This window comes from Engraulis encrasicolus, chromosome 15 (assembly GCF_034702125.1).
Source record: "Engraulis encrasicolus isolate BLACKSEA-1 chromosome 15, IST_EnEncr_1.0, whole genome shotgun sequence".
NCBI lineage: Eukaryota > Metazoa > Chordata > Actinopteri > Clupeiformes > Engraulidae > Engraulis > Engraulis encrasicolus.
The window spans coordinates 27,790,592-27,818,445 of NC_085871.1; the positions used below are offsets into that span (position 1 = coordinate 27,790,592).

The 27,854-nt window shown below is 44.3% G+C and overlaps 2 protein-coding genes across 2 annotated transcripts; one reads left to right on the forward strand and one right to left on the reverse strand.

The window, feature by feature from the left end:
• Positions 1-484: 484 nt before the first annotated feature.
• Positions 485-12,049, reverse strand: zc3hc1 (zinc finger, C3HC-type containing 1). Its single transcript, XM_063217318.1, has 10 exons — positions 11,201-12,049; positions 10,578-10,680; positions 9,855-10,005; positions 9,569-9,652; positions 8,386-8,513; positions 7,642-7,799; positions 6,757-7,027; positions 5,295-5,570; positions 4,498-4,746; positions 485-1,659 (listed from the first exon to the last, which is right to left on the reverse strand). Exons 1-10 carry the CDS (start codon positions 11,332-11,334, stop codon positions 1,594-1,596), a joined length of 1,620 nt encoding a protein of 539 aa, XP_063073388.1. The 5' UTR covers positions 11,335-12,049; the 3' UTR covers positions 485-1,593.
• Positions 12,027-26,103, forward strand: klhdc10 (kelch domain containing 10). Its single transcript, XM_063217319.1, has 10 exons — positions 12,027-12,129; positions 14,480-14,572; positions 17,011-17,232; positions 19,790-19,944; positions 20,953-21,101; positions 21,639-21,723; positions 22,769-22,835; positions 23,087-23,134; positions 23,889-24,028; positions 24,574-26,103. The coding sequence occupies exons 1-10, from the start codon at positions 12,045-12,047 to the stop codon at positions 24,781-24,783; spliced, it is 1,254 nt and encodes a 417-aa protein (XP_063073389.1). The 5' UTR covers positions 12,027-12,044; the 3' UTR covers positions 24,784-26,103.
• Positions 26,104-27,854: the final 1,751 nt, after the last annotated feature.

Here is a 27,854-nt window from a genome sequence, read left to right on the forward strand (position 1 = left end):
AATAGATTTAACTCAATGAAAATTAGTTATTAACTTTCTCCAACATGATGGTTCCTGCAAGGACATAATCCATTATCAACTGTTAATTTGGATGCAAAATAAGTGTTTTGAAAAGAGTTTTGCAAACATGATCTGACACAGCTTTTTTGGTTACACAAGTGTCTGGCCATTAACATACAAATTAGTGTTTCTCTTTTGTTTTGCCATACAAGGTGGTGTTACAGATTGCAGATTCTAAGGGCCCAAGCACTGACAGGGGCCCTAAAGGGGGAACCAAATTTGTAATCTTTCATGGGCCCCAAAATTTCTAGCAGCTCCCCTGCCGGGAGATGACTGTGACATGCAGGCTGTAGTAAAAGTATCGCTTGTTCTGCCACAGCATCTGCGGCAGAAGGGATTGTACATTTTGAAATCAACCTGAACTGTCTGTGCTAGTTCGGTAGTAACTCCAGCACACAACAAAAAAACACACATACCATCAAAGTGCAGATTTAGAAAAAAAGAAGGCAGACGATTGCATTTATTAAATGCCCTTGAAAGACAAGTAAGACTAAAAGTGCATGCAAGACAGAGAGTCAGAATCAGCTAGGAAAAAAAAATTGAAGCATTCACAGGAAAAAAAAAGAAAATGAAGCATGTATTCTCCCTCATAAAACATTCTGTATTTCTATGGCACGTTATCGTCTTACTCCAACATTGTCTACTTGAAAAAAAGTACAATCTCGGACCATTTAGCGTTTCACATACAAAAAGGCAGACATTTACATTTTTGAGATAAAAAAAGAAAAAAAAAACACCACCCAAATCCAACCCATGCCTAGTTTACTTCTCATAAAAAGACACACAAGAATGCCTTTAAAAAGCTTCCTCACAGCTTCAGGTTGAGCAAAAATCGCATTGGTATAACGTCCCACCTTTGCAGAATTGAAATACTTACGGCACTTCCAGAAACAGGACGTTTTTGTTCATCGTTATCATTTCCAGTGTAGCCTATCGACATCTCACCATCCTACTATTACTGTAGTTTAAAAGTTAGTGAAGTCACAATCCCTCATATGCATGGATTTGGTGTGTGCATGTAACATGAATGCATGTTGTATGGCGTGTGCGTTCAGTGTCAACGTGTATTATTGTACATGAGAGGGAAATCAGGGTCAAGTCAGACAATGTGTAGCTCTACTTCATATGTACTGTCCATATCATAAAAGTTAAGCTGTTTGTGAGTGTATATTGTATTGAGTTTATCGTTATAAACCACCCCAAATCTCTAAACACACACACACGCACACACACACGCGTCAAATGGGGGAGTCACCTTTGCTCACGTCAGGATTCTTAGCCTTTGAACAGTGACCACAATCCCTAAAAAACGACGGAAGAAGCAAACACACACACCCCATGAGTGTTCAATCGTGGAAAAAAATCTTCACCCATTTCCTTACCTACCTCTATCACAACGGACAACAGGACTTAGTCGGCTAGAGACCACGATAGACGAGATAAAACACAACAAACAATGCCAGTCTTCAGGGCAGAGCACACAGCATAAAACCAATCCAGATCTCTGTTCCGTTCACATTCAACCAGGGAGCTTTATGTAGAGTGGGACTGCCACTGTCGGAGTATTGTAAACACACGTTTCGACTTGTCTCGAGCAGCCTGCAAAAAAAGGACAGAGGACAAGAAAGAGTCATGAGTGAAATGAGTGAATGCAGGCAGACATAAAAAAAAACAAAAAAAACCCCCCAAAAAAACATGGTCGCCCTGCATTGCTACAAAGATGTAGCTTTTGACTTTGAAGTACCAATAACCAATAGAGCAGTATACCGGTACCAACCTTGCAAATCAGAAATCAATGCTGATGTTACTTGTCAATGTTGTGAAAAAATAAAAAGTGTACCCATTTCACCACAACCCATTTTAATACCATCTACTACAGATTATCAACAAACAAATTTGAAAGTCTCATAACGGACACATTCTGATTGCCTTTTAGAGAAGGGGGTTAGGATGAGCAATCGTGACTCAAGCAGCCTGCAAGTGGCTAATTAAAAAGTGGTTCTGGCCTGACCAATGACTTCCTGCCAAACTATGATCCAATCAAAATGATAATTGTAACTGGACCATAATGTGAGGGGCTGGAAAAATGAAAACTTGTATTTTTGACATGAGGAACTTGTGAAAGTCTGGCTAAAGGACTGTCCACACCGGCGAGGAAAGCGGATTTGCGAAAAAAAGGAAAGCGAAAATGCAAAAAGCGAAAAAAACGTCCACACCGGCGAAAAACATTTGCGGAGCGATTCAGTTTTCCACGTTCTATTTCACTCTGTCTTTGCAATTGTCAATCTGCGCGAATGCAAAGGGCCACTTCTGAAGATTAAGATCCAATGATTATTGTCTGATGCTTTATTGCACCCTCAATGGCCTGTAACTGCTAAGGCTGCAAGACACGCGAGCGTGAAGGCAAATGCCAAATTCAACATCCATGACGCCCCTTATTCTCATTTATTTGCCGCAAAAAAAGTCAACAATTCTGGAATAGTAGGCTGAAATAGGCATGCACCACCTCGGAAACATGTTAGTCAGCCTGCATGCCAGTGCAGCTCGGCTGTTTTTGTAGCCTAAAAAGGAGCGCAGTAGTCAATGGTTAGGCACAACGTTTTTTTGCCCTTGCGGAAACAGATCTGAAGGAAATGCATTTTAAGTCTGCTCGCTGCCAAACTCCCCACTCAACTTTCTGGAGTTTTGAAAAAAAACGAATGCTTGACCAATCATATTGCTCAAAATTGGTCACAAGATCATCTCGCCCGTGTATGATTTTCCAAGGAGGGAAACGGATGATACTTCAGGATTGGCAGCCACTTAACCTGCCAGTAGAAACTACATTGAACTGGCTACGGGCAAAATACTGACAGTCAAAGCGCACGCACACAGCCGATGGCTCTCAATGTCAAGGCAGGCGATGCATAAAATGGATTTAACATAACGACAGGATCTTCACATGGACACATACACGTTCGGGATAACTTCTACAACGGTAGGCAAACTTGGTTTATTGTTTCAGAAAGGTAGATTATAAGCAGGCCACCTAATGTTTTGTGCAGCTAGCTTTGTTTTTAGCTTTGTTGCGCTGCTTGTTAGCTCTTGCTATTATTCATGGCAATAAGCTATGGTGATTAGATGGCATAAAGTGCCACCAGGTCCTAAATATACGCATCATGCCACTTCTCTGTGCTCTGTTTCAACCATGTGCATCAGGGTTACTTTTCCATGGAGTTTTTTTTTAGCATGTTTGCGCTGGAAATCGCCATACATCTGGCAACCATAGCGAGCGCACACACAACATTTGACATTCGGGCTTGTTGTGGAGCATCTGGTGTCGTGCGTAAAGTGCAAATTCTGGCGGTGTTGTTCGTCATTTAGCTCTCTCCCATTGACTTCTATACAAACGTCTGGGGTGAAGACTCCGCCCACTTTTGCAACTTCCCGTTCACTTATCATGGTACTTTTCTAAAATTAATTAAAAAAAATTGTAGCATACTTCACTACAGAAACATGCTTGATTTGGGATAAAACACAGTCACTGAAGAGATTCCCGTTGTTTCAGAAATATTTTTCTTTGTAATTTACGTGGAAATTGAGTAAATGTCACCCATACATCTCTATGTATTTCTGGCGATTTCGAGCGATTTTCACCCCACCCGCCATTTTCTTCCGGCACGACCGATTCCCGGAAGTTAACATGGTTATGAACCCTCTAGTTGGAATCCTCTATGTTGCTATCAGACATCAGCGAACGTCCACGGACAACTCGGCGCCGGTGTGCGGAGTTCTATTGAAAACAATGGAATCAAACTTTTGTGGAGCAGTGCTAAGCACTTTGTCGGAGCCAATGTGCGGAAGCCCTTAGCGATATATTGAAAGTAACTTCTATCGCCAATGGGGTCTTGCCTCGCATCAAGAGGCCAAATGTACAAGGAGAAGACAGGGAGGTACTGGACTGAGTTGGACCCAATAAGCAGTGTTGTATAGTAACAAAGTTAAAAAAAAATGCTTTAAGACTTTTACTCAAGTAACATTTCAGTCAGTGACTTTTACTTTTACCCAAGTCATATTTTGGGGGGGTACCCATACTGAGTATGAGATTTCAGTACTTTATACCAGTGTTTCTCAACAGGGGTGCCGCGGAAACGTGGCTGATAAATAAATAATGAAATACAACACATATTTGTCTAAATTGATAAGTTAATGCTAGTCAATGGAATCTTTCATCTGCCATTTACGAACAATGAAGTAAGTATAGGTCGCCCCAGTCAGCTGCAACTTCGAATGTAGGTCGTGTGACGTCTCCAATGTGTTACTTTTCTAAGCCATGTTACGGCTTGTTGGTTTGGGGTGCCTTGACATTTTTCATGAATTGAAAGGGTGCCTCGCCTAAAAAAAGGTTGAGAAACACTGCTTTATACAACACTGCCAATAAGTGTGGGCTTGACCGACCTGTGAGGGGCTGGCTCCCACGGGGTGGAGGCTGTGCTTCATGGAGAGGAAGAGGGTGAGGGCCGCTTTCCAGCCAGGCTGCGGCCGCTCAGCCTCGCTTCCCAGGGGCAGGGAGCTGCCGCCGTTCCCGCTTGCCAAGGAGGGCCGCGGCGACGTCTCGTCCTCCTCCTTCCTGGGGACACACACCCAGGGGCACCAGTCTCTGTGCTGGCCGATGGGGTCAAACGCGTTCCTATTCATGGGGCCCTCCTGGAGGAAGAACACAAGAATTATAACCAACTTCTTTTTTTTGGTCTTTCAACTTTATTTGATAGGACAGTGTGAGAGGTGAACAGGAAGCAAAGTGGTAGAGACCTGGGAAAGGACCCGGGCCCGGAATCGAATCAGGGTCAGCCGTATGGCAGGCGAGTGCCCTACCGGTTGGCCACGGCAGGGCCTATAACCAACATCTACATCTCATAGTAGCAGCTATTGACCCATAAATTAATAGAATTTCATCAAATGATTGTTTTACATTTACATATCTACTTTTTTTAACTAAGAAATTAAGTAAAATACATATACACACACACATGAATAAATGTTTTCCATATGAATGCTTCCTTTGGAAAGATGTGAAGTTATACATGGTCAGCTTGTTGACATGCTTGTTACAGCCTCTCATGTGCCCAATATGTAGCATTGGTGTTTTTCATGATACGATATGACGCATGAACTGTTACATGTCTACAAGTTCACTGTACAGACACTACACAACCATCAGATGGAGCAAATGTTGTACACAGAGGGCAGCTTACAGGGCTGTGGGAAGAGGAGAGACGTGGTCGTTTGAGCATGGGCTGTGGGCTGGAGGGCATCTCGCTGGGTCCGGGTCCGGGTCCGGGTCCGGGTCCACCTCCTCCTCCTCCTCCTGCACCTCCACCTCGGCTTCGGGTCTGGGGCCTCTTGCCGCGCCCCACTCCTGCCGTAGCTGCCGCTGCCACTGCTGCCAGGGGGCTCGTCAGCTCCTCGCTAGGGCTCGGCGTGTCTCGGCTGCGGGTGCGCACTGACAGGGGAGACGCATTACCCTCCACCTGCGGGACCACAAGTCAAACATAAATACAGTGATTGCCGTGCAGCAGTTGGAGCAATATATTCCATTGACCCAGTCGGCTCCTCTGGCCCGCACATGCTCCACCCTTGGTCATGCGGTGCCAATCACTGCTAGTCATTTGGCATACTGGGTATTGATTAGCCACTATATACAGCGGGTGGAACAAAGGTGGGGGAAAACGAGCAATTTCATGGGCGGACCCAGAGTTGCCGAGTGGGTCAATCTGTGACGTATACAAACATGGGCAATGCGTGTCTCTGAGATCTTTCGTCAGACAAACACAGTGATAGCCCAAGAATTTTTGGGGGACAATTCTTCTTTCGCCATCCCGCTTGCAAATGAGAATGGCATTAGGTTTGAGCTTTTACGATTTATTGAAATACAATGCTGTTGTCAGTGACGACATCACGAGGCCACAAGGAGGCAAGTGAGCAAGGGAGGACGGGAGTCCGCATATAGACCATTTACTGTTTGTTAACAGATATGACGTAATTTGGCTGCGTGCGCATCGTTGGAGCAGAATCGACCATGTACTTTTCATTTGTACAGACACTAGCCAGGTTTCTTTTCCTGAAATAAGAAACAGATGGGCACGATGACTTCAGATATGCAGGGTACCACAGGCACGGGCAATACTGATAATGTCCTCAGTCCAGTCAGTAGTTTAATGTCTTGTAACAAACATCTCCTATGCTTCTGGAACAGCCTCTTCCCTCTCGAAATAACAAACAAGTGTACTTTTCAGAATCTCTTTTTTTATCAACATACACGCTTCAGGACGGCAGATCTTCTCTCTTTAGGGTCTGCACCGTCTGTAAAACTGGCTGTGAACACACACAGACACACACACACACACACACACACACACACACACACACACACACACACACACACACACACACACACACACACCTCCCTATTTTAACCATGCCTGCAGTTCACCTAGGGGCCGATGTCGAGAGAGCGCAGCACATTAATTCAGAATGGAGTCTGCACTCCTCCGTTGGCGCCCGTAGAGTGCAGTACCACCAGGAAGAGTGGAGTCTCTCAGAATACTCTAAAAACCTCTCTGGTGTGTTTGAGTCAATGATGCGCACGCATTCAGTGTGATATAAATTCTGAACGGGTCAATTGGAATCCACCCACAGACAAAAAGTAAGACTCACCGACTCCGAGCGGGAGGAGTCCTGGCTGCGCAGCTTCATTCTGGAGAGCGTTGGGGATGGGGACGGTGACGAGAAGGTGGGCGTGGTCCTACCGTCACCTGTGCCCCCCTCCTGGCCGGGCCTGGGGGTGGTGGGCGGCGAGGGGCCCACGCGAGGGGAGTCCCGGTCGCCCACAGACACGTTCTCCATCTGCAGGAAGTTCCACAGCCCCACCTTGCGCATGCAGTAGGAGCAGGTGAGGATAGGCAGGTTCATGGACAGCTGGGCTGAGCTGGAGATGGGGTAGAGGAGGACAGGAGTCAGGAGAGATAACATCTTGGAAGAAAGTCCCTAGCATGCACAGCCAGTTTCCTGCTGCTGCTGCTGCTGCTGTGCAGTCAGTAAACGATTTTATTGCACCGTCTGTGCTACATAAATTACATCTAGTGTAAAAAAAAAATGCCTTGGGTCTAATTTCTAAAAATGTCTGAGGGTACATGCATCATGTCTAGTATGTCAATGTTCAATGGTGTTTAATATCTTGATGTCTTTTATGTACGTCTGATGCGAGTTGTGACAAGTCTGTGATAGTGGTGAGAACGGATTAGACAATACAAGTCAAAGTCTACCTAAATGAATAGCTGTACTGAGCATGAGAAGGGGCACCAAAGTCAGACAAGAAAGAAAACTTTTCATTGCCACCTGTTCCTTCAAAATAAATTAAGTACAGTGCCTAAAAAGTCACATAGGACCAAGTATGCACAGTGTAAGTACATGCTTAGCATCACATGATGGTACTTGTCAAAATAAAACCACGTGTCATTGATTACAGTTTGTGAATATGAACATGCATGATGCATGCTGCTGAACACTATTCCGCACTGTAATAATCTGTATTCTACCAACCTTGCGGCCCATCCGCAGAGGGCTACGATGCAGGCGGCCACCTGTACCGAGAGTGGCTCCGAGGGCATCCGTAGGGGCGAGGTGACGGCCGTACCCCTCTTCTTCCTCTCGTCCTCAATCAGCTGCAGCAGTGCACTGATCGCATCTTCAGTCAGGGCCTTGGGATCCAGAAACACCACCGGTTAACCACAGTTCATTCAATTATCGATTAAGTGTTCATTCAAAACAAGGACCACCTTCTATTGAAAATAAAATTTCCTCGCTCCCTTGTTTGAGGCAAACAGTACGACTTTGTACAGACAAAAGGTATTGCTGTTTGCTAGTTGTTTACTGATGTTGCATAACCTTTTGGATGTTATTGGGAATAAATCAAGACGTTTTTTTTTATGTAAACAAACGCCTGGCCCCATTTCAATGACCAGGATCTTGGAAAAGGCTGAAGAAAATTAAAACAATTCTCAGGTACTGACTAGTCCAAGGTAGTGTGAGCATTACAACTGCATGTCGAAATTGGCAGAAGTTATCCTTTAACCCCTTAAGACACGGCATTAAATAAGCTGTTACCAAATGACAATGACCCAAATCGTAATGTATTTCTAAAGGCCCCGTGCACCGTCATAGTAGTATAGTACTATAGTAGTTAACTTTCCATGTCTATTACAGCGTGCATTAAGGGGCTAGAACCCAAAACAAGACCCTTCAACTACTTAAACCAGTGGTGCGGGTCAGACTGGCCCTCCTCACCATGCATTGGAGTTGCTGTGGCTTCATAGCGGGAAGTTGCTGATCCAGAACCAGGGTGCTCTGGAAACGCTCCAAGAACGTGCTGAGCAGAACCGCAGGTTCACTGACCGGAATGAGAGAGAACCTGCCTGTAAGCGGAACACAGTACCGGGTCAGAACCCTCTTTAGTGACATTTCGACATGTTTATCATTTAGCCATGTGATGAAATGCAGTAGCAAAGACTTGCTGACTGGAATCAGGGAGAACCTGTCTGTAAACAAAATAGAACCAGGGGTGTGTTTCTTAACAGCATTGTTGCTAACCATGTGGGTTAAAATACACAGGGTGGATTCCAATCTGCGCTTGTGGCCTCGCATTTTGCAGACCCCCCCGCTCCGTAGGGAAAACAATTATGTTTCCCCGCGGTCAGCCTAGTCGTACCAGCTTTTATTGAAATACACTTCTGTCGTCAGTGACGTCATGAGGAAGCAAGGGAGGACGGGAGTTACAATATTAGAAAGACTGCCATGTCCCAATAGTGCTTCCCTGCACAACAACCTACTTGTACTTAGGGCTGGGTGATATGGAGGGAAAAAAAATCTCGATATATTTTGTCTATATCTCGATATACGATATTTATCTCGAAATTTTCAATTCCCTCTAAAAGAGGCAAAAAACTACACACTGGCATTGCTTCGAGACAGACCTGTCTGGACTGTAGCTGTGCAGTCAGAAATTTAACAAATCGAAGTAACGGCATGGTGGAATCGGAGTATACTCTTCTGGTATTTCTATTATTGCTATGGTAACCATGCCACAGACGGAAGGCAGAAGTGTGCTCTGGTGCAAGAGCAGCGTGAAGGAAGACAATTTGCCTCTGGTCATCTTAGAATTATAAAAGTTGATCACTTATCTCGATAAATTTGATATGCCAACATCTACTTCGAGATGTTTCTCCTTCTCTATACATCTTAAATCTCGATATATTACCCACCCCTACATGTACCCATGTCTAGCCCTGTGCACGAACTTTGTTCTTACCTGCATACTCTTTGTTAGCCTCAGTTTGTTTTTCTGTAAAGTGGTTCTTGTAGAGGGCTGTATTTGCACTTTGTATTCCCCACACACTATGCATTTTGCCATGCCCTCTTTGCAAAGCACTTTGGGTCAATGTGTCTGCTTAATGTAATGTAGCATCCTTACTTGGGCATGGAAAGTCAGGCCAAGAGCAGAACTTCTCATGCTGGGTCTGCAGTTGTCGGGTAATCTCAGATATGCGCTCTTCATCTGTGGTAAACCAGCAAACACACCATTTGTAATGGATATAAAAATGTCGGAAAACATAACCAAGTTACCAAAACACTATCATTTGTACAATTATGATATGACTGTGGTAATAAGGTTTCATGGTAGTCAATATTGTCAATCAAGATGGATCCTACATTATGAATTTCAAAGAAGAAGTAACAGCTTGTAAATGTGTACGTACATTTTTGATAGTCTGAAGCGGGCTGGATGGAGGCACAGAGGAAGGCCTGGCAAGTGGAGCACTTAAGCATGTCACAGTCCACATTAATCCAGCCATACCTGGCACAGCGCAGCGGGGAGAGGGCACGCGGCTTGCCAGGCCATTTCAGACAGTGCTTTTGGTTAAGGATATTCTCTTGTCTTGGCCAAGTGCAAAGGTTGATTAAACGGGTGCAATTTTTTGAGAAATGCTGTTGCGGGAAACGAGATTGATTGATTGATTGGCTTGGCTGCATTTGTTTCCCTGATGAATTGATTGAATTAGTTCTCCTGATAACACCATTACAGTGATTAACAGTCAAAACTCATAGTATCGCTGCCGATACATACATTGCTCAAACAGTTGCCCTGTGCATCATCACCTTCACATAAACATAATATACTATGAGGGGCACAAACATAGACACATCTGGACACCTATATGTAATGTCTATGAAGAGGAACCTCTCTCTCTACCCTTCTTGGACGGTAGTAAATTTTAAGGGGGCATGGCAGGGTGAGGATGGACGGGGGGGAGGCAGTCGGGTAAGTGGCATTGGTTACATGGCTCTGACAAAAATACACGGGCTATATAAGTATTTATAGCTGCACTACATGATACACAGTTGGCATTATTATGCAATGCAGTTGGAAACACAAGATTCACAACATCGGATTTGTTCTGAAATATAGCTTAAAAGGATATAGTGTACGAGCCGACTCTTGAGAAAAACGCATCTTTGTTGGTTGCCTCGCATGGAGATTTTCCGACGCCATTGGAAGGGATTATGCTAGACTTTCCTTGCTCACTGAAACGTACAATAGTTAAGAAACAATAAAAATCAGCAATGCATGCCTACATTTCCAGTGACTTGTAGATTAGCAAATATACAACCGTTTACACAACTATGAACACAACAACTAATAGGAGGAACTACATCAACATGCAAAGAATCAGACGTGTGCAAAAGGGTATAACTTGTAAACAATGTGTGAAACCATGGAGCAACTAGGCATGACAAATGCATTGATGAAACTGGTATGTTGATCATTTATAATTACAAGTATTTTTGCACATCGTTTTACTATAACGACAGACATACTGCATAAACATGATTTTGTGTAAAATCACAGTACAAGTATTTTCGATTTTGAAGACATAAGGGGAGTCGCCATGCAAACACAGACTCATGCTCCCATGCATGTGAGGCTCTGCAAGTTACCTAACTGGCTAGCCATAGCAAGCTAGCTACATAAGCTAATTAGACTAGCATGAAACCACATCCTCCAGATTATGCAGGACAGCACGACAAATCAATATCATCTCACCTGTTTGATCCACTCTGCTCATTGACCACACCCTCATTAAGCAGTTCTCTAATTTTCTGAGGCGATACAAAATTAGACTGCGTTTGTCTAACTGAAGTATCAGCGCGAAGAGCACGGCCGCCGAACGTAGCCATGTTCGGTCCGAAACATAAACCCTTCCCTGCAATATCGCCCACTATCAGCTATTTCTCGTTGGGTTCCGCCTTCCCCGTAATCAGAGACATTTGTCCACTATTTTCCCTCTCAATAATCTGTGTGGTAGAAATATCGCTTCAAACCAAGTGTGTTACAATGAAAACAAAGTTTGTATGAGTGCAAACTCAAATATTAATTTAGTGCATATTGTCCCATGTGTATGCTCGGAAAAGGAGCTTCGTCGCGAATCTCAAAATTTAGTTCTACACACGTTAGCTCCCTTTTCTATTTTATTCACACGTTACCCGATACTTTTCTTTACCAGTCTAGCTGCTCTATAAATAATTAAACGCACGCGACTTGAGCAAAATTTGTCACGTCTTAACAATTCGAATTGCGTCAATTAAAATACCCAGCTTTTGTTTTTATTTAAATATTTTTAATCATTCAACATCTTTAAGCGTGTTAAAAACTAGTTCTAGAGCTATATTTTCCTCCACGTTTATCTCGCGCAGGTGCACGCAAGTCTAGTCTAGTCTGCAGAGCGCACAGGACTTTCTGATTGGTCCGTCTTTCCGCAAATTTGTGAATGGTTTTCCGCTCTGGAAGAATGGAAAGTGCGGCCGCAAGGACTGTTTTCCTTGCCATCCGAATCGGATTTTTTTAATACGCCGGAGCCGTTTAATGATTGTACAGACTCTTACTAAAAATGTCGGGCGACGAAGGTGCTCAGAGTCCGGACCAGCTGAATAAATTCGTGAAACTGTCAGGGAGGCCTTCTCTCAGAGTGGCAGGTCAGTCAAAAACAACACAAACAGCCTTTCTAGCTGGGCAACTAGCAAAGAGCGCTAGCTAGCTTTTTAGATTGGCTGTCAGATGCCACACCACACTAGGTGACGAGTAGTTTATCATAACCAGCACGTGTCATTAATCTACAGTGGCTGCACGACTGAATATTAAGACGGACATTGTATGGCGTGTTCGTGTCTTCGTGTTTACATCAACCATGTAGTTCTAGCATTAGCTGCTAGCGTTTGCCGATGGCTGCTAGCTTGCTGTAGCAGCTGAACTGAGCTGCTGTCAGGTAGCAGCAGGTAAAAGTAGCATACTCAACGGACAATTAGCAAATAGCTGTGTGTCTGTCTGTAATAGCTGCTGTTACATTCGGCCTACAATTCTCTGTGTTGAAATATCTCAAATACATGGTGCTGGCCAATTTCCTTGAATAACCGTGGTTCCTATGTTGCCTCCGTATTTGGAAGAAGTTGGCCCTGTACCTTCAGATTACAAATTAAAGGCTGTCCAGCTAGTTAGTCTGCATTAACCAAACATCTTGTTGGTGTTAATGGGGTGGAAAGGGTAGAAACGATTGCTCATGTTTGTATGCAAGTTCAAAGTATGCAGCATTGGTGTAGTTAAATTATGTTGTAGGCTATTCAGCCTTGTTGTTTGCGGGTGCGTTGGTGGCACTACTAGTGAAGTCCTTCCTCTCATAAATTTACAGGGTGTAACGATGTCACCTCAGAATTAGCCACATACGCTAGCGAGCAGACCGACTGGTTTTGGACACACACGGCCTTGTTTGTCTAACCAGCCTAATACCTTTCTGGTGCTGAGGCAAGCCAATCTTTCATGCTGTATGTTGGAGTAGGCTATCTTTCTTTTCCCCATACCCTCACAACCACTTTGCATGTCTATGAGAATTGAAATCCTAGCCTAGTTTGGTATCTATGAACAACTAAGTTACTGCCTCAACAAATGTCTGTCATGGGTGGCAATGGAAAAATTCTCTAACCAGAGGCACAATTAAACAAGTTGTATTGCTTTGTTGGAGATTGAACTTGGCTCAGCTCTTCCCCCCTGAGAAGCAGCTTCTACTTTGTAGCAATATGTTGCAGATGTACAGAGTGCTGCATACGGTGACATTTTGTTGCACGTTAGCCCCATGGCAAATTATATTGTTGGAAATTATATGTGTAAAATTACTCCGGTCATCCTGGGAAGGTCTAACTGAACGCACTTTTACAGTAGCTATGCTGCACTAATTCTCTATATCAAAGAGAAATGCAGGTTGCTTGCCCACACAGCAACAACATTAAAGAAATCCACATTCTACACTTATGGCCACAGGAAGCATGGAGCAAACAAATGACCTGATTGACCTAAGAGGCTTTGTGCATAGTGAAATCCTCCATGTTGTTCTCACTGTACATAGTTTGTAACTAAGGTTATTTTGTGCCTGTGGCTTGTACTAGGCTAGGGGGTGTGCAGTGCAACGTGGGTGTTCCTACAGTTGTTTTGACCCTGGGCCTTATCTGCAAAAACCTGCTGAGCATGGCTAGGTTGTACATGTGAGCGTGCTCTGTATCTACCTGCTCCACCTCCAGGCCACTGCTATCAGCTGTGTGCATGTGCTGGTTGTGCTAACTATGTGGCAAATGTACAATGTTTACTTCATGCAAGAAGAGTTTAGAACTCTATGTTTGAAAGCTAAAGGGGACTGGTAGTATCAAAGCTATTTTTATGTATTGCGCTGTGTATACTGTATAAACACTTTCCTAAAGAAAACCAGTAGATGTCACTCGTTCCAGACACTGATGCATGTCTTTTTTGTTTGTTTCGATTCATTTTTGTCCAACTATACACAAGCCCATTTTGTTTTTCAGGGGTATTTGCTGTCATTTTCTTATCTAAGGATGTGGCTGTCCTCTTTTATGTGTGATTGAATGAATTGTAGAGAGTGTTTTGTCTTTATTTTTATATTCACTATGACGGCTTAATTAAGGTTACAGAATAAGCAAAAGATGCTTGTAAACAACACCAGTGATCTTGACGCAAGAGCCCACAAGGAAAACAGCCAAGCCTTGAGTCACTCAGTGACCGAAGGCATTCTCTGCCATGGTGGTGAGATTCCAGAACAAGGGTGTCAGAGAACGAGTGAGGGAACGAATGACTTACTGACTGTCTGACTGAGTTTGTGTGTGTGTGTGTGTACACGTATTGTGGTCTTGCCTCTCTGTGTTTTACTGTGTTCCCCATTGTCTTGCGTTTGTCCGTCTGTGACTGACCAACCACCCCCCACCCCTGCTCCCTCCTCCCTACCCCCCTCCATGCCACCCCTTACTGCGGTGACCTTGGTAACAGGCTCTAAGAAGAGAGTCCGCTGGCTTCAGGCGCGACGCATCCTCACGCAACCTTGCCCCAGCCTCCGGATCCCTAACAGGTTTTTCAGAGAAGGTGGGTAACATGGCAGCTTCGGGCCAAAAAATAAAATAAACAAAAACTTTTTGAAACAAACAGACAAACAAAACAAAGAGACTTTAAACCATACAAAACGACTACTTTCAGAAAGGCAAGTACTTCTAGGTGGGGATCTTTTGTTAGCTAGCCTTTTCTTACTGTCCCTCATCACCCCCCACACCCCATACTACCCCCTTTTGGGGCTGAATTTTAGACGCACAACTTGCCCACTCCCACCCCCCTACCAAAAACCTCGAACATCCATTCTTACCCCCTTCTCTTGATGATGTTTTTCCTCTCACTCTGGTTTACCCTGGTTACAATACCCCTGTTTTCTTCCTCTCCTCTTCCTCTTCCTCTTCCACCTCCTCCTCCTTCTCTTTGGCAGTGTACTGTACACGGTTCACAGGTTTATGCCAGTTCTGCCAACCGGCCCCTGCAGTCACTCTGAGGCCAAATTCACACCAAGGCGTCGCGGAACGGAAGCAAGACGACCAAGGCTTAGTTTCGGCCGGTGTGTTCTACTCTGCCTTTCACACCAACAGCGTCGCATGCGCAGCCAGTCCAGTTCAAAATCCTCCCCACAGCCAAAGCTAGTGTGCTAGTGCTACTTTGCCATTCATTTGACTAGGACGCCGCCGATCACTGCCGTCCAAAATCCGCTCGAGCTCTATTTTCCAAATGCAGCACGGAGCGGAGCCGGCTCCTGCACCGCTGACGCCTGACTACCGCCGGTTGGTGTGGAAGGACTGATATGTTTCCATGTATTTTCGCCACCGCCGGTAAAATCGCTTCCGTCCCGCGACGCTTCACCGCCTTGGTGTGAGGGCAGCCTGAAGGAGCCAATATGTTGACTTGTGGTGCTTTCTCCTTATGCGATGGATGGGAGGGTGGGTGTTACTGTATGCCTGTGTTATAATGTCTGGTGTCAGTTCTTTCATTGTTTTTTACTTGCTTGTCAAGTCCACCACTGTGATGGAACATCACCTGGGATTCTTTGGTGTGCACAAGCTTCTTTTGGCGTATTATGTTACTTAATACTAATTCATTTGTATATATTTTTTGTTATTTGAGTGACTTGTTCTTGCTGCATACAGGGTTTAACTGTTTCACAGATGTGCAGGACTGGGAGTAGTTGGAGATATGGTATGTTTTTGAGGGACTGTACCTAATAGGGGGCCAGTCTGTTGATGGAACGTGCCTGATCATGTTAACAGGATGGAGGGGGTGTTATCGTTGGTGTATTACGTTCCATTTGTGGCCAGGGCACTGTTTCTGTGTCGTTTTCTACATTCAAAATCAGGAAGTGACTCCATGCTATGTTGATATCGTACTGTTATAGATCCTAATGATCCTATTATTACAGTTGCATTATTTGAGAAATACAGTGCCCTTTGTTTTGTTGCCAGCTTAATTTTGGCAAATGGAACAAACCCGATATGTATTTTTAGCTGGTTGTGAGGTCAGTACTGAAGACTGGAATCTCTGTTGCCTAATCGAATGGAACATCGTGCTATTAGGCACGAGTATGAGGCATCTCCATCCTGTTTGTTATATGGAGTTGAACTCCGGGGAAGTGGCAGGCCTAACCATCAACTGAGGAAATGCCTGATTGTGTGTGTGTGTGTGTGTATGTGTGTGTGTGTGTGTGTGTGTGTGTGTGTGTGTATGTGTGAGTGAGTCCTTTTTTATTGCAGATATAAAGTGGTGTTTTTATTTGCTTTGTCTCTCACTTACATGTTTGTTTTATTTAACAGTTATGTAATTCTCTACTCCTGCAATGAAATGATTATGGTGGTGGTGTTTTTGTGTAACAATAAATTAACAATAAATTCAAGATTTCAGCCTCAATGCTTCCTTCTAGCCTCACCACCAGCCAATTTGCCTCATCTATATGGCTCAACGTGGCTAAGTCATGGTCCACTGACCACTCTTGGTGAAATGTTTCCCACTGTATGACATTGCCGATGGTTAAGCTAATATTGCCTCTCCGTCTCAACCCCTTGCATATTTTTTCTCTATCAGGTTGTACGGCCCCTTCACAGCTGGAGGCTCTCAGGCGAAAATAAGCCCTCATTTTCCTATTTTGTAATTTGAGAGGGGAGAAACAAAAATGATTTCTTGCAGTTGAGGTTGGAGGAGCATATTGCCGTGTACAGCACACTGTGTATGTTGTCGCTTTTGGACCACAGTGAAATGGGAATGTGTGTGTCTGTGTGTCCCTATGTGTTGGGACACACTGTGGACCACAGCCATTGTCTATCTCACAAACAACCTTGGCGATATGGTTTTTGAGGTACCCAGCTGTGTTTGACCACACTGCAGTAGTATGATGAGTAAGTCTGTCTGTGTGTCGGACACATGGTGGATCTGTGTGTGTGTAACAGCATGTGTTAACATGGTGAGGTGCCCGGCTGGGCTGTCGCCCCTTGCAGGTCACCGGGCTCCTCCGGCGAGGAGCGGGCACCGCTGCGTGGCGGACCAGAGCAACCTGTATGTGTTTGGCGGATACAACCCCGACTACGACGAGTCGGGCGGCTCCGAGAACGACGACTACCCGCTCTTCCGTGAGCTGTGGCGCTACCACTTTGCCACGGGCACCTGGCAGCAGATCCACACGGAAGGGTACATGCCCACCGAGCTGGCATCCATGTCAGGTGAGGAGGAAGGGAAACGTAGAGTTGGGGAGCTGTAGAGAGGAGTGGATCAGGGGAAATCATCCATGTTGGGGGGAGGGGAGGGTTATGTGAGGAGGAGGAGGAGAACAACGAGAGGAGGAGGAGAGAAGAGATGGACAGCAGAGGACATGTAAAGTTGCACCTGGTATCAAATCCACACAGAAAAGGTATGAGAGTGGAGCAGTTGTAGAGAGAAGGACTGAGAAGAGAGTTCGAGCTTGCGGCGCTACTGCTAGGGCAGCTAGCATTATCAGATCCACACAGAAGGGTACATGATTGCCCACCGAGCTGGCATCTATGTCAGGTGAGGAGGGGTGTATTGCGTATATAGAGGATGGAAGGTGTGGGGATCAAAACGAAGAAGGAGAGGGATTGACTAAGTGACTGTCAAGTGAGGTGCAATTGAGCGAGAGGAGGAGAGGAATGAGGAGCACAATGAGGAGGAGAGGTAAGGAGAAGAGAGTGTGAGCTGTGGCGCTACCACTTTGCCACGGGCGCCTGGCAGCAGATCCACACGGAAGGGTACATGCCCACCGAGCTGGCATCCATGTCAGGTGAGGAGGAAGGGAAACGGAGGAGTGGGGAGCTGTAGAGGAGTGGAGCAGGGGAAATCATCCATGTTGGGGGGAGGGGGGTGGGGGGTAGGAGGAGGAGGAGGACGAAGGCGAGAAGAGAAGAGAGAGAGCAGAGGACATGTAAAGTTGCACCTGGTATCAGATCCACACAGAAAAGGTAGAGTGGAGCAGTTGTAGAGAGACAGACTGAGAAGAGAGTTCGAGCTTGTGGCGCTACTGCTAGGGCAGCTAGCAGCATCAGATCCACACAGAAGGGTACATGCCCACTGAACTGGCGTCCATGTCAGGTGAGGAGGGCGAGGAGGAGAGGGATGGGGAAGTGTGTAGTAGAGTGCAGAGGGGAGTATTGCGTATAGAGAGGGTGGAAGATGTGGGGATCAATGAGAAGAGGCAGAGGGATGGTGAAGTGAAGAGCAATTGAGCCTCAGAGGAGGAATAAGGAGCACAAAGAGGAGGCGAATATAGAGAGCGAGGAGTAAGGAGAAGAGACTGAGCTATGGTGCTACCACTTTGCCACAGGCACATGGCAGCAGATCCACACAGAGCGCTCCATGCCCACCGAGCTCGCATCCATGTCAGGTGAGGAGGAAGAGAAACTGGGGGAGTGGAGGGGGGTGGGAAAGAGGGGAGGAGGTGAGATCCATGTCAGGGGAACAGTAGAATAGGAGGCTTTAGAGAGGAGTGGATTGGGGAAGAGGAGGGAAGGTGAAATCCCCTCTATGTCAGGTGAGAAGAGGAGCAGAAGAAGTGCGGAGGAGGAGAGGAGGCGAGTAGGGAAGAGATGAAGTGCAGAGAAGGGGAAGTAGCGGAGTGGAGTAGATTGGAGAAGACGGGAGGGGAGATGAAGAATAACACCTGCCGGCTTGCCCCCATATCACGGTGCTTACACACCGCAAGCGTGACACGTCCACTTAAAGCAGGGGTCCCCAAACTAAGGCCCGGGGGCCGGATGCGGCCCGCCATGCCCCTTTGACCGGCCCTCCATGATAAAATATATTTTTTAAATAATTTATTTTGTTCATCAACAGGACTTCCTACTGTTTAATTTTCACTAACCCATTGTGAATCACCAGAAGTTTCTTGTCTTGATAGTTTCTCATCTCACTGTAAGAAATACAGGCCTATCATTTTTATTGTATCATTCATAAACTATCACCATATTTTCTAACCTTTCCTTGCTATTTTTACATGGTTATTAGAAATTAAAAGGAATACCTGTGGTATTTCAAATTGAAAAACATGTGAAGTACTCACTTCTTTTGCAAATCACTTGTAATGATGAACTATTTTGTGCTAGAAATTATGGCTATAACAGGCAGTGGCCTGGGCAGTGGCCTAGTATACAGCCCACATGATTGATCCCGGCCCCTGATCACAGTCAGGAACGATAATGTGGCCCCCAGAGAAAAAGGTTTGGGGACCCCTGACTTAAAGTGTCCGGTATCAGTCCGTAAAAGTTAGAATACATGAAAACAGATCATGCCTTGCACACAGGAGTGCGGTGTAAGCGCGGCGCATGTCCGGCCCCGCGAGCAGCAGACCGGACATGTCCGCGATGCTCCTGGAAAATAGAATTCGAGTTTTCCTGCACAGATGTCCGCGTTCAATGAGCGGGCTCCATTGAAAATGAATGGCAGCTGCCCGCGGATAAAACGTGGGCGTTGACTGTGCAGTGTGCAAGGCAGCCCGCGAACCTCTCGGACTCGCGATGTTCCTGGACACGTCAAGCGAACGCGAATATCTCTGTGTTTCCACCATCAGGTGGTGAGGTGGGGAAAGCGGAGTAGAGGAGAAGAAAAGATTAATTTAGTGAGGCATTCTGCCCTTCTTCCTTCATGAGCTCGATTACTTTACCTTGTCTGAGTCTAACTAAAATTTGAGATTTATTGGAGGTTTGTGCAGTCAGAATGAATGCCATTAGTCTTACCGCCAGTCTGGCTCCTCTTGTCTTGTCTCTCTAGCTGTTCTGCACGGGAACAACCTGCTGGTGTTCGGCGGCACCGGAATCCCGTTTGGCGAAAACAACGGGAACGACGTTCACGTCTGCAATGTCAAGTACAAGCGGTGGTCACTGCTGAACTGCAGAGGAAAGAAACCCAACCGAATCTATGGACAGGTAAGAAGTGGTCAAGAGCTCATCAATATATATGTAAATAACGACGATGATAAAATAATGGCCACTGAGTAACTTGCGTAGAAAAACTTGTAGTAGTGCCACATGCCTCTGTAAAGTCTGTTGGAATTTGCCTAGACAGAGCTTGGTGCTCCAACTAGAGCACTGGCACTTTTTAATGACAATCTGAAACGTCTCTTGAAAATCTATTGAAGTTGCATTGATCCAAGTGTGTTTGAGTCTGTTGAGTATCAGAATGAAGGAATGGAGGCGCTGTGGCGCAGCAAGTTAAGCCCCTCATATTTGGACTTGCATGTCCATGGGGAACGAGTTTCGAGTCTGGCCAGGGTCATGTCCCAACCCTGCCCCATCTCTCTCTCCCGTCTATCCTTATCACACACAAAAAAAGACTTAAAGGGACACTGTGTGAGATTTTTAGTTGTTTATTTCCAGAATTCATGCTACCCATTCAATAATGTTACCTTTTTCATGAATATTTACCACCACCATGAAATTCTAAGTATTCATTATGACTGGAAACATTGCACTTTTCATACATGAAAAGGGGGATCTTCTCCATGGTCCGCCATTTTGAATTTCCAGAAATAGCCATTTTTAGCTGCAAAAATGACTGTACTTGGGCCATACTAGAAAATATTAGTTTATTACTTAGTAAACTATCATGAAAAGGTAAAATTTGGCACTTTTTCAATGAACAGCATAGTTGCAGTACCTTTTTTTTTACCATTTCCTGCACAGTGTCCCTTTAAAAAAAAAAAAAAAAGAAGAAAGGAATGAGTAGGCCTTGGGTCTTAAATGAACAGTGTGCGTGTGTCTGTGTGTCTGTGTGGGTGTGTGTGTGTGTGTGTGTGTGTGTGTGTGTGTGTGTGTGTGTGTGTGTGTGTGTGTGTGTGTGTCTGTGTGTGTGTGTGTGTGTGTCTCTGTGTCTGTGTCTGTGTCTGTGTCTGTGTCTGTGTCTGTGTCTGTGTCTGTGTCTGTGTGTGCTTCCAGGCGATGGTGATCATAAACGGCTTCCTGTACGTGTTTGGGGGGACGACAGGCTACATCTACAGTACAGACCTGCACCGGCTGGACCTGACCACACGGGAATGGATCCACCTCAAGCCCAACAACCCCCCCGACGACCTGCCTGAGGAGAGGTGTGCAGACGGACACCCACACACCAATAAATACACACCTTTTATTGGTAGTAAGGGAGGGTTTGGAGGAATAGGGGTTTTAAAAATGACATTGTCATTACTTAGGAGAGTTATGCAGACGGACACACGCACACAAATAAATACACGCACTTCGATGTAATTACCATGGTTAATGCTGAGTTAACACATTCACACGTGTGGAAGTACTGTAGGTTTAAAGGAATAGAGAATTTAAACATGACAATATTTTACAGTTTCAGTACAGCTTATTTTGTTTACTTTCTCATGCAATAGCCACAATCGCTAATATGGCCTTACATTCCAAAGTGAATCAGTTATTACGTAGCTACAGGATTAACGGTTACATTTGCTGGAACAACGTGAGTGTTGTCATCAAGTCATGTCATCAAAGGCACGCATGGTAGTCTCGCATGGATGGAGAAGGTTGAAACATTTTGATGATTCAATCGTTATACCTTTTTAATGTCCTGAGACCATGACTATTACCCTTTTTCTCTTCCCGTTGGTCATCCTCAGGTACAGGCATGAGATTGCACATGACGGACAGAGGATATTCATACTGGGAGGCGGAACCTCCTGGACATCCTACCCTTTAGACAAAGTAAGTACAATATGTTTATTCCGGTTGTGAATATGGGTAGACAAAAACACTGGGATTCAAAGCTTGTGATTGGCTACTTGCTACTCTAGAATGTCAATAACCTGTTTAAGGTGTTTACATGTCTTGACAAATTGGTTTATTAGCCAAAAACCTACCTGTGCGAATCGGATTGCTCATAAAGCGAGAACTGCAATAAACCGATTATTATAAACTGTTTATTCAGGTTATATGAGCACTTCAATAAACCGGTTACTCCAAAAACCTGATTATAAACTGTTTATTGATGTGCATTTAAACGGGCCCGTGCACTTCCATAAAGGGAGTATTTCCAATGCAGTTAAATGAATGGAGTATTTCGGTTTCAAATGGAACATTGTCATTGTCAGTACAGGGCCACATACGGAATGAATAAGAGTTTACATGGCTCATCGTGCACAAACTGAGTACTGGCACCATTCCATTTAAAATTTGAATATTCCTCGGCTGAACTGCGCTTATTGATTCATGTAAATTCTAAATGAAAAATGACTTCATTTCAGAGTGTAAATGACCAGCTATGTAATGCACTTCCTTTTGACCTTGTTTTTTTGTATAGCTTTACAGCACACTACTGTTACATTTGGAAGAGACCAATTTCGCCCCCTTTTCTTTAATACCAGGAACATAAACAAAGGTCAATGTCAGTCATGCATAGTGGAGATAAAATAAGCTTGTGAACTCTTGTTTGCCATTGCGGTTTTGCATTTGCATTTCTGTAGCGTGCACACTGCACAGATGTACAAATGCCCCAGAGTTGTGTCACCCAAGAAAACAAAGACGGTTGACCTTTTGGAAATGTTTGGGGGATTTTGTTTGTTTTGTGTGTGTGTGTGTGTGTGTGTGTGTGTGTGTGTGTGTGTGTGTGTGTGTGTGTGTGTGTGTGTGTGTGTGTGTGTGTGTGTGTGTGTGTGTGTGTGTGTGTGTGTGTGTGTATGGAGGCCCACACAGTTTGCACATTGTCTACACGCTTCAGTTTTCATGAAGTATTACCCTCAATCTGTCCTAGATTCATGCGTACAACTTGGAGACCAACTCCTGGGAAGAAATAGTCACGAAACCACACGAGAGAATAGGTACGTTCACTGCAGCATGGCACTGGTCACGTTGCCGTAACACATTGTCTTCTGTGTCGGTAAACTACAAACTACAGTGTTTCAGCTTTCCTTCTGCTTTGCAGGATTTGGGTGCATGGTTTAATTTGCATAAAAACTCACATTTCCCTTGGTAGTCTTTTGAATACATAATTGATTATTTGAACATGGGTTATAGGAGAGGTAAAGTCAATGTCTGTGTTAATACTGTGAGTCTTTGTGTTTGCTAACAGGGTATCCTGCTCCCAGGAGGTGTCATAGCTGTGTACAGATAAAGAATGGTGAGTCCTGGATGCTTGTGAAAATGGTTTCTCACCCAAAATCGTGTTTTATTTTTATTATGGAAGTTTAGTGTGCCTATGCTTTTCACATGTCTAGCCCTGAATGCTCTAAGGAACACTTAACATTGAAGTATTTTCAAATCCATTCAGCTTGTGTCAGAATATAGCATTATGATCTCTCTGTTTTGTGATTTCCAATTGCATGTAACAAAACCACACTCCAGTAGACAGGTTCCACTTGACTTAACCAAATAGTGTAGAGTAGAGTAACATTTATTTATCCCAGAGGAAATTAAAGGGACACTGTGTGAGATTTTTAGTTGTTTATTTCCAGAATTCATGCTACCCATTCACTAATGTTACCTTTTTCATGAATACTTACCACCAGCATCAAATTCTAAGTATTCATTGTGACTGGAAAAATTGCACTTTTCATACATGAAAAGGGGGATCTTCTCCATGGTCCGCCATTTTGAATTTCCAAAAATTGCCATTTTTAGCTGCAAAAATGACTGTACTTGGACCATACTAGAAAATATTTGTTTATTACTTAGTAAACTTTCATGTAAAGATCAAATTTGGCAACAGGCAGCCCCGTTTCAATGAGCAGCATAGTTGCAGTACCTTTTTTGACCATTTCCTTCACAGTGTCCCTTTAAGGTATCTACTAGCATACATAAATGCAGAATACACAACACATTACACTCATTATTGCACTAAACTGGAATTTCTTCCATCCTCTTCTCACATCCAGACGTGTTCATCTGCGGGGGCTACAATGGCGAGACGATCCAGGACGACCTGTGGAAGATCAGCCTGCAGACCTTCCAGTGGACGAAGCTGCCCGCCCTGATGCCAGAGCCGGCCTACTTCCACTGTGCTGCCGTCACGCCGGTCAGTGTGCCGTCCCCTACCTCTGCTTCCTTTCACTGCACGTGACTCTATTGTTTATGCATGTGGCAATTACAACTCCTTGTAATCCTTGTAACGCTGTTGAGTTGGAGAAGAATGCTGTAGGAATTTTGTGATCGGTTTCAATTCAGTTCTGGATTCCTCACCAGACAATAGAGCGAGTCAGCACCATTCAATTTACATTTTTTTTCTCATTTAGACCGATTGCACTGCATGAAAGGTGCCAGACATTAACAAAACTATGAAAATTGAAAGAAAAATGTCTGCAGGTTATCCTTTTTGTACTTTTAATTGTGGTATTTCATTCACCTTACGTTTTGGCAGTGAAAAGTAAAAAAAAGAATTTTAGTGCGCAGAAATCGTTTTCACATTTGGATCTCAGTAATTAGATTCTCCACAGCCACTTAAAATCTAAAGATCCCACAATCGTGACCGGTGCATGTTATAGGACTCGCAAGGTAATTTCACGACAACTGCCATTAAATGTCCATTCGTCTCCGTCTCCATGCATGTTGTTCTCCCTCCAGGCGGGCTGCATGTACATCCACGGCGGCGTGGTGAACATCTACGAGAACCGGCGGACGGGCTCGCTCTTCAAGATCTGGCTGGTGGTGCCCAGCCTGCTGGAGCTGTGCTGGGAGCGGCTGCTCAAGGCCTTCCCCCACCTGCCCCACCTCTCCACCATGCAGCTGCTCAACTTGGGCCTCACGCAGGAACTCATCGAGCGCCTCAAATGACAACATCATAAACTTGCGCGTGCACAGACACGGATGATGAATAAGACAGACGAAATGGAATATAACATTGAGGGGATTATAATGACGATTGGAACAGAAATGGAAAGAAATTGGAATTATTGGAATGAGAATGGTTGGAAATGGAACGTGATGGAACGAATACAACATACTACGTTGAGGGACTACTTGGGAGTGTTATTGGGGGACGGAACTAAGATTATAAGAGAACTTGGTACAGAAGGAGGACAATATGAACTGAATTGAATGAGCACAGATTTTCTTTTTTTGTTTTATTTTTATTTTTGTTTATTTTTTTAGATTTCATTCTATCCCCGGTCCTCCATCTCCTCTGCCCAACGACCCCAAACTCTATGGTGAGGAGGCGCTTTTAAGATTTAATGTTTCGCCTTAAAACCAAATGAACTTTTATTATTAAAAAATTCTCTGTTCTCGTTTACACCTGTGATTTTTCTGCTTTTTTTTTTAACAAAAAAAGGAAATCAGAACTAAAGGAATATAGTCTGTCGAGGACTTCAACCTGAATGGAATGTTTTAAGTGCTCAGAACTTTCCTGGCTTCGTGTGCACTTTTCTTAAGCCCCCTTTTTTTCCCCTGCTGACCTGTGTGCCCTACTCACAATACTGGCCTGGACAGACACTTTTCTTTTTTTAACTTCATTTAGTCTCTCTGTTTTCGGTCATGGTTAATTTTCCCTCTTCTTTTTTGTTGCTATAATAATGTTCTTAACAGCCGCGGCTGTGTGCTCTCTCCACCTGACATCTAGTGTCTAGTGGCGTCTTGGTTCATCCAGCCTGCCTTGGTTTGAAAGGAGAGTGAAAGAGGTCCTTGATTGTTTGAAAAAGTACCTGTGTTTTGTAAGACTTTTTTTTTTTAAGGGTTTCAAGATGTTCGATTAACTTTAAAGGTTCTCACACAACTAGGGGTTAAAAAGGTTTAGATCATGGTGTCGCTATTGTTCCCTAACAAAAACAGAAGAAAAAGAAGGCCTTAATTCTGATAGCACTGTTGGATTGGTGGAATTCAAACGCAGTCAACCACTTGACTAAATTTCACGTCAGAATTCCCTCTTTTGTTGAGGCTAGCCTGACTCTGTCTGGTTTGATTGACTGGATTGCTTTTAGCCGCTTTTAGTGTGTCTTTCTTCAGTGTCTTTACTTTGCCCCTTGTACAGTTATGTAAACCAAAATGTTACATCACTGTGAAAATGGTGCTTCTCTAAGTAACTTTTTTTCCCCCTTCAATTATTTAAAATCAATAAATTTTTACTGCCCTCCCTTTCTCTGCAGTGTTAAACGGCAAGTTCACTCCACACCTCATTTGTGCCATTTTTTAACAGTCCTTTAAACCCACTGAAAAATTTGAGTGATACAAATTAAAGTGATGCTGTGCCTTTCCCCCCAAAATCAATGTATAGGTTTAATGTTTTTGCTAATATGAAAAAGATGATTATATATTTGAAAGGTGTCGACACTGAGCCTGGTTAGTAGCACTTTATTGCTTGTGTCCATCATTCAGAATCCACACATCCTGTCCTGAGTAAATATACTGCATTAACAGAAAGAAAATAAAAACCTACGCTTTTTAATTAAGAAGATGAGAAGGAGAGAGGTGTGTCTTGTGTGAAACTCTAACAGAGCATCCTGTTAAAATCATTGTGGCTTTCTGTTTAAGAGTTGTTTTGTTTTTTTCTCCTTTGGTGTGTTCTTTTGTTTCTAGTAAATCTCTGCCTATGTGGAACATTTGCACTTTTTTTTGTTTTCAAACCTTTTTTTTTTAAGGTTTGGTGGGTGAAATGCTGTGTTGCCATTGATGACTAAATCAAAAAGAAAAGAAAATCGCAGCAATAATGTAGCTGGAAGTCATTAACCCTCATCATAATCATCGCTGTTGTGTCTGCTGGAGCGAGCGTGACGCCTCACAGTTAGCAACTTGGGTAGTTGCCAATGGGAAATTGCATTGCAAACAACAAAGTAGCTAATGTGTAGTTAGCAACTATGGTTTCGAGAAATGCATCTCACCTGCTGTGTAGAAAAGAGATGCTGGGATCCAATGAGGAAATTGCACACAGGCCCCCAGGGCAAGAAGCCCCCAAACCCCATAGGGCCTCCATCAAATGAGGGCCCTGGGCCCACGGAGAAATGCCCCGCTCTCCCTATATCTCCGCCCCTGCTATGGAGAAGACAACCTTAACGCTATAGTGAAGCAGATGTACTGTACGCAATGCCAAAAACCACAGCACCTTGAGTTCAGTATGATTATTATTTTGATGATGATCAAGCCTTGTAGTGTGGGGGTTGCGGTTTAGCCTCATCTTGTATTCTGAAAACTTTGGAACAGATACCCCATTTGTCAGTTAAAACACCAGCTTATGTGTGAAATGTGAAAGGCTTCGAAATGTCTTTTTTTTGTCCTATTGAAATGATTCAGCAACCCTTTAGTATGTAACTTGTTGCACTCCACTTTACATGATGCCTCTTTGAGTAGCCTCTCTTTGGCCTTGGATTAAAAAAATAAAAAAAAACCTAGGGCTGCAGCAGCTCTTTCCCTGTAACTGCATTGATACAGTTCTCCCACAAACTCATCTCTGCTGCTGTTTCTGCTGCTGCTGATCAGGAGAAGGCTGTTGTTGATTGTGCAGGAATCACAGGCAGCGCCCACATGGGGAAACTTCTATTAAAACCAGCCCTGCATGCTGGAGATGCGTGGAGTTATTGACCCCTTCAGAGGATAAGAGCTCTCCTTGGGTTGATTCTGATAGCGTAAGTCTACCCAGCCCACCCTTAACCATCTGCACACACACACACACACACACACACTTACAATTGTTTCCTTTCAGAGGTTTTCTTTGTTTTTTATTTGATTTTTATTTCCCCTCCCCCTTGTGTGCATGATGGGAGACTTGTGTGCATGATGGTGAAGATGATGATGGTGGAACTGTTTTCTCTCTAGCAGAGTGTGAGATAGACACCCCCTCTCTCTTTTTTTGGAACCTGGATGCTTCTTTTGGGCAGTGGGGGAAAAAAAACAATTTCAAGGCAGTCACGGACTCT

Excerpts from the sequence above, each read along its gene's own strand:
- zc3hc1 (XM_063217318.1), bottom strand. The coding sequence starts at position 11,334 with ATGGCTACGTTCGGCGGCCGTGCTCTTCGCGCTGATACTTCAGTTAGA. Across the intron at positions 7,028-7,641 it reads CTCTGCGGATGGGCCGCAAG|CTCAGCCCAGCTGTCCATGA; the intron begins GTTGGTAGAATA and ends CCCCATCTCCAG. Across the intron at positions 5,571-6,756 it reads ACTCCTCCCGCTCGGAGTCG|GTGGAGGGTAATGCGTCTCC; the intron begins GTGAGTCTTACT and ends GTGGTCCCGCAG.
- klhdc10 (XM_063217319.1), top strand. The coding sequence starts at position 12,045 with ATGTCGGGCGACGAAGGTGCTCAGAGTCCGGACCAGCTGAATAAATTC. Across the intron at positions 17,233-19,789 it reads CGAGCTGGCATCCATGTCAG|CTGTTCTGCACGGGAACAAC; the intron begins GTGAGGAGGAAG and ends TTGTCTCTCTAG. Across the intron at positions 19,945-20,952 it reads CCAACCGAATCTATGGACAG|GCGATGGTGATCATAAACGG; the intron begins GTAAGAAGTGGT and ends GTGTGCTTCCAG.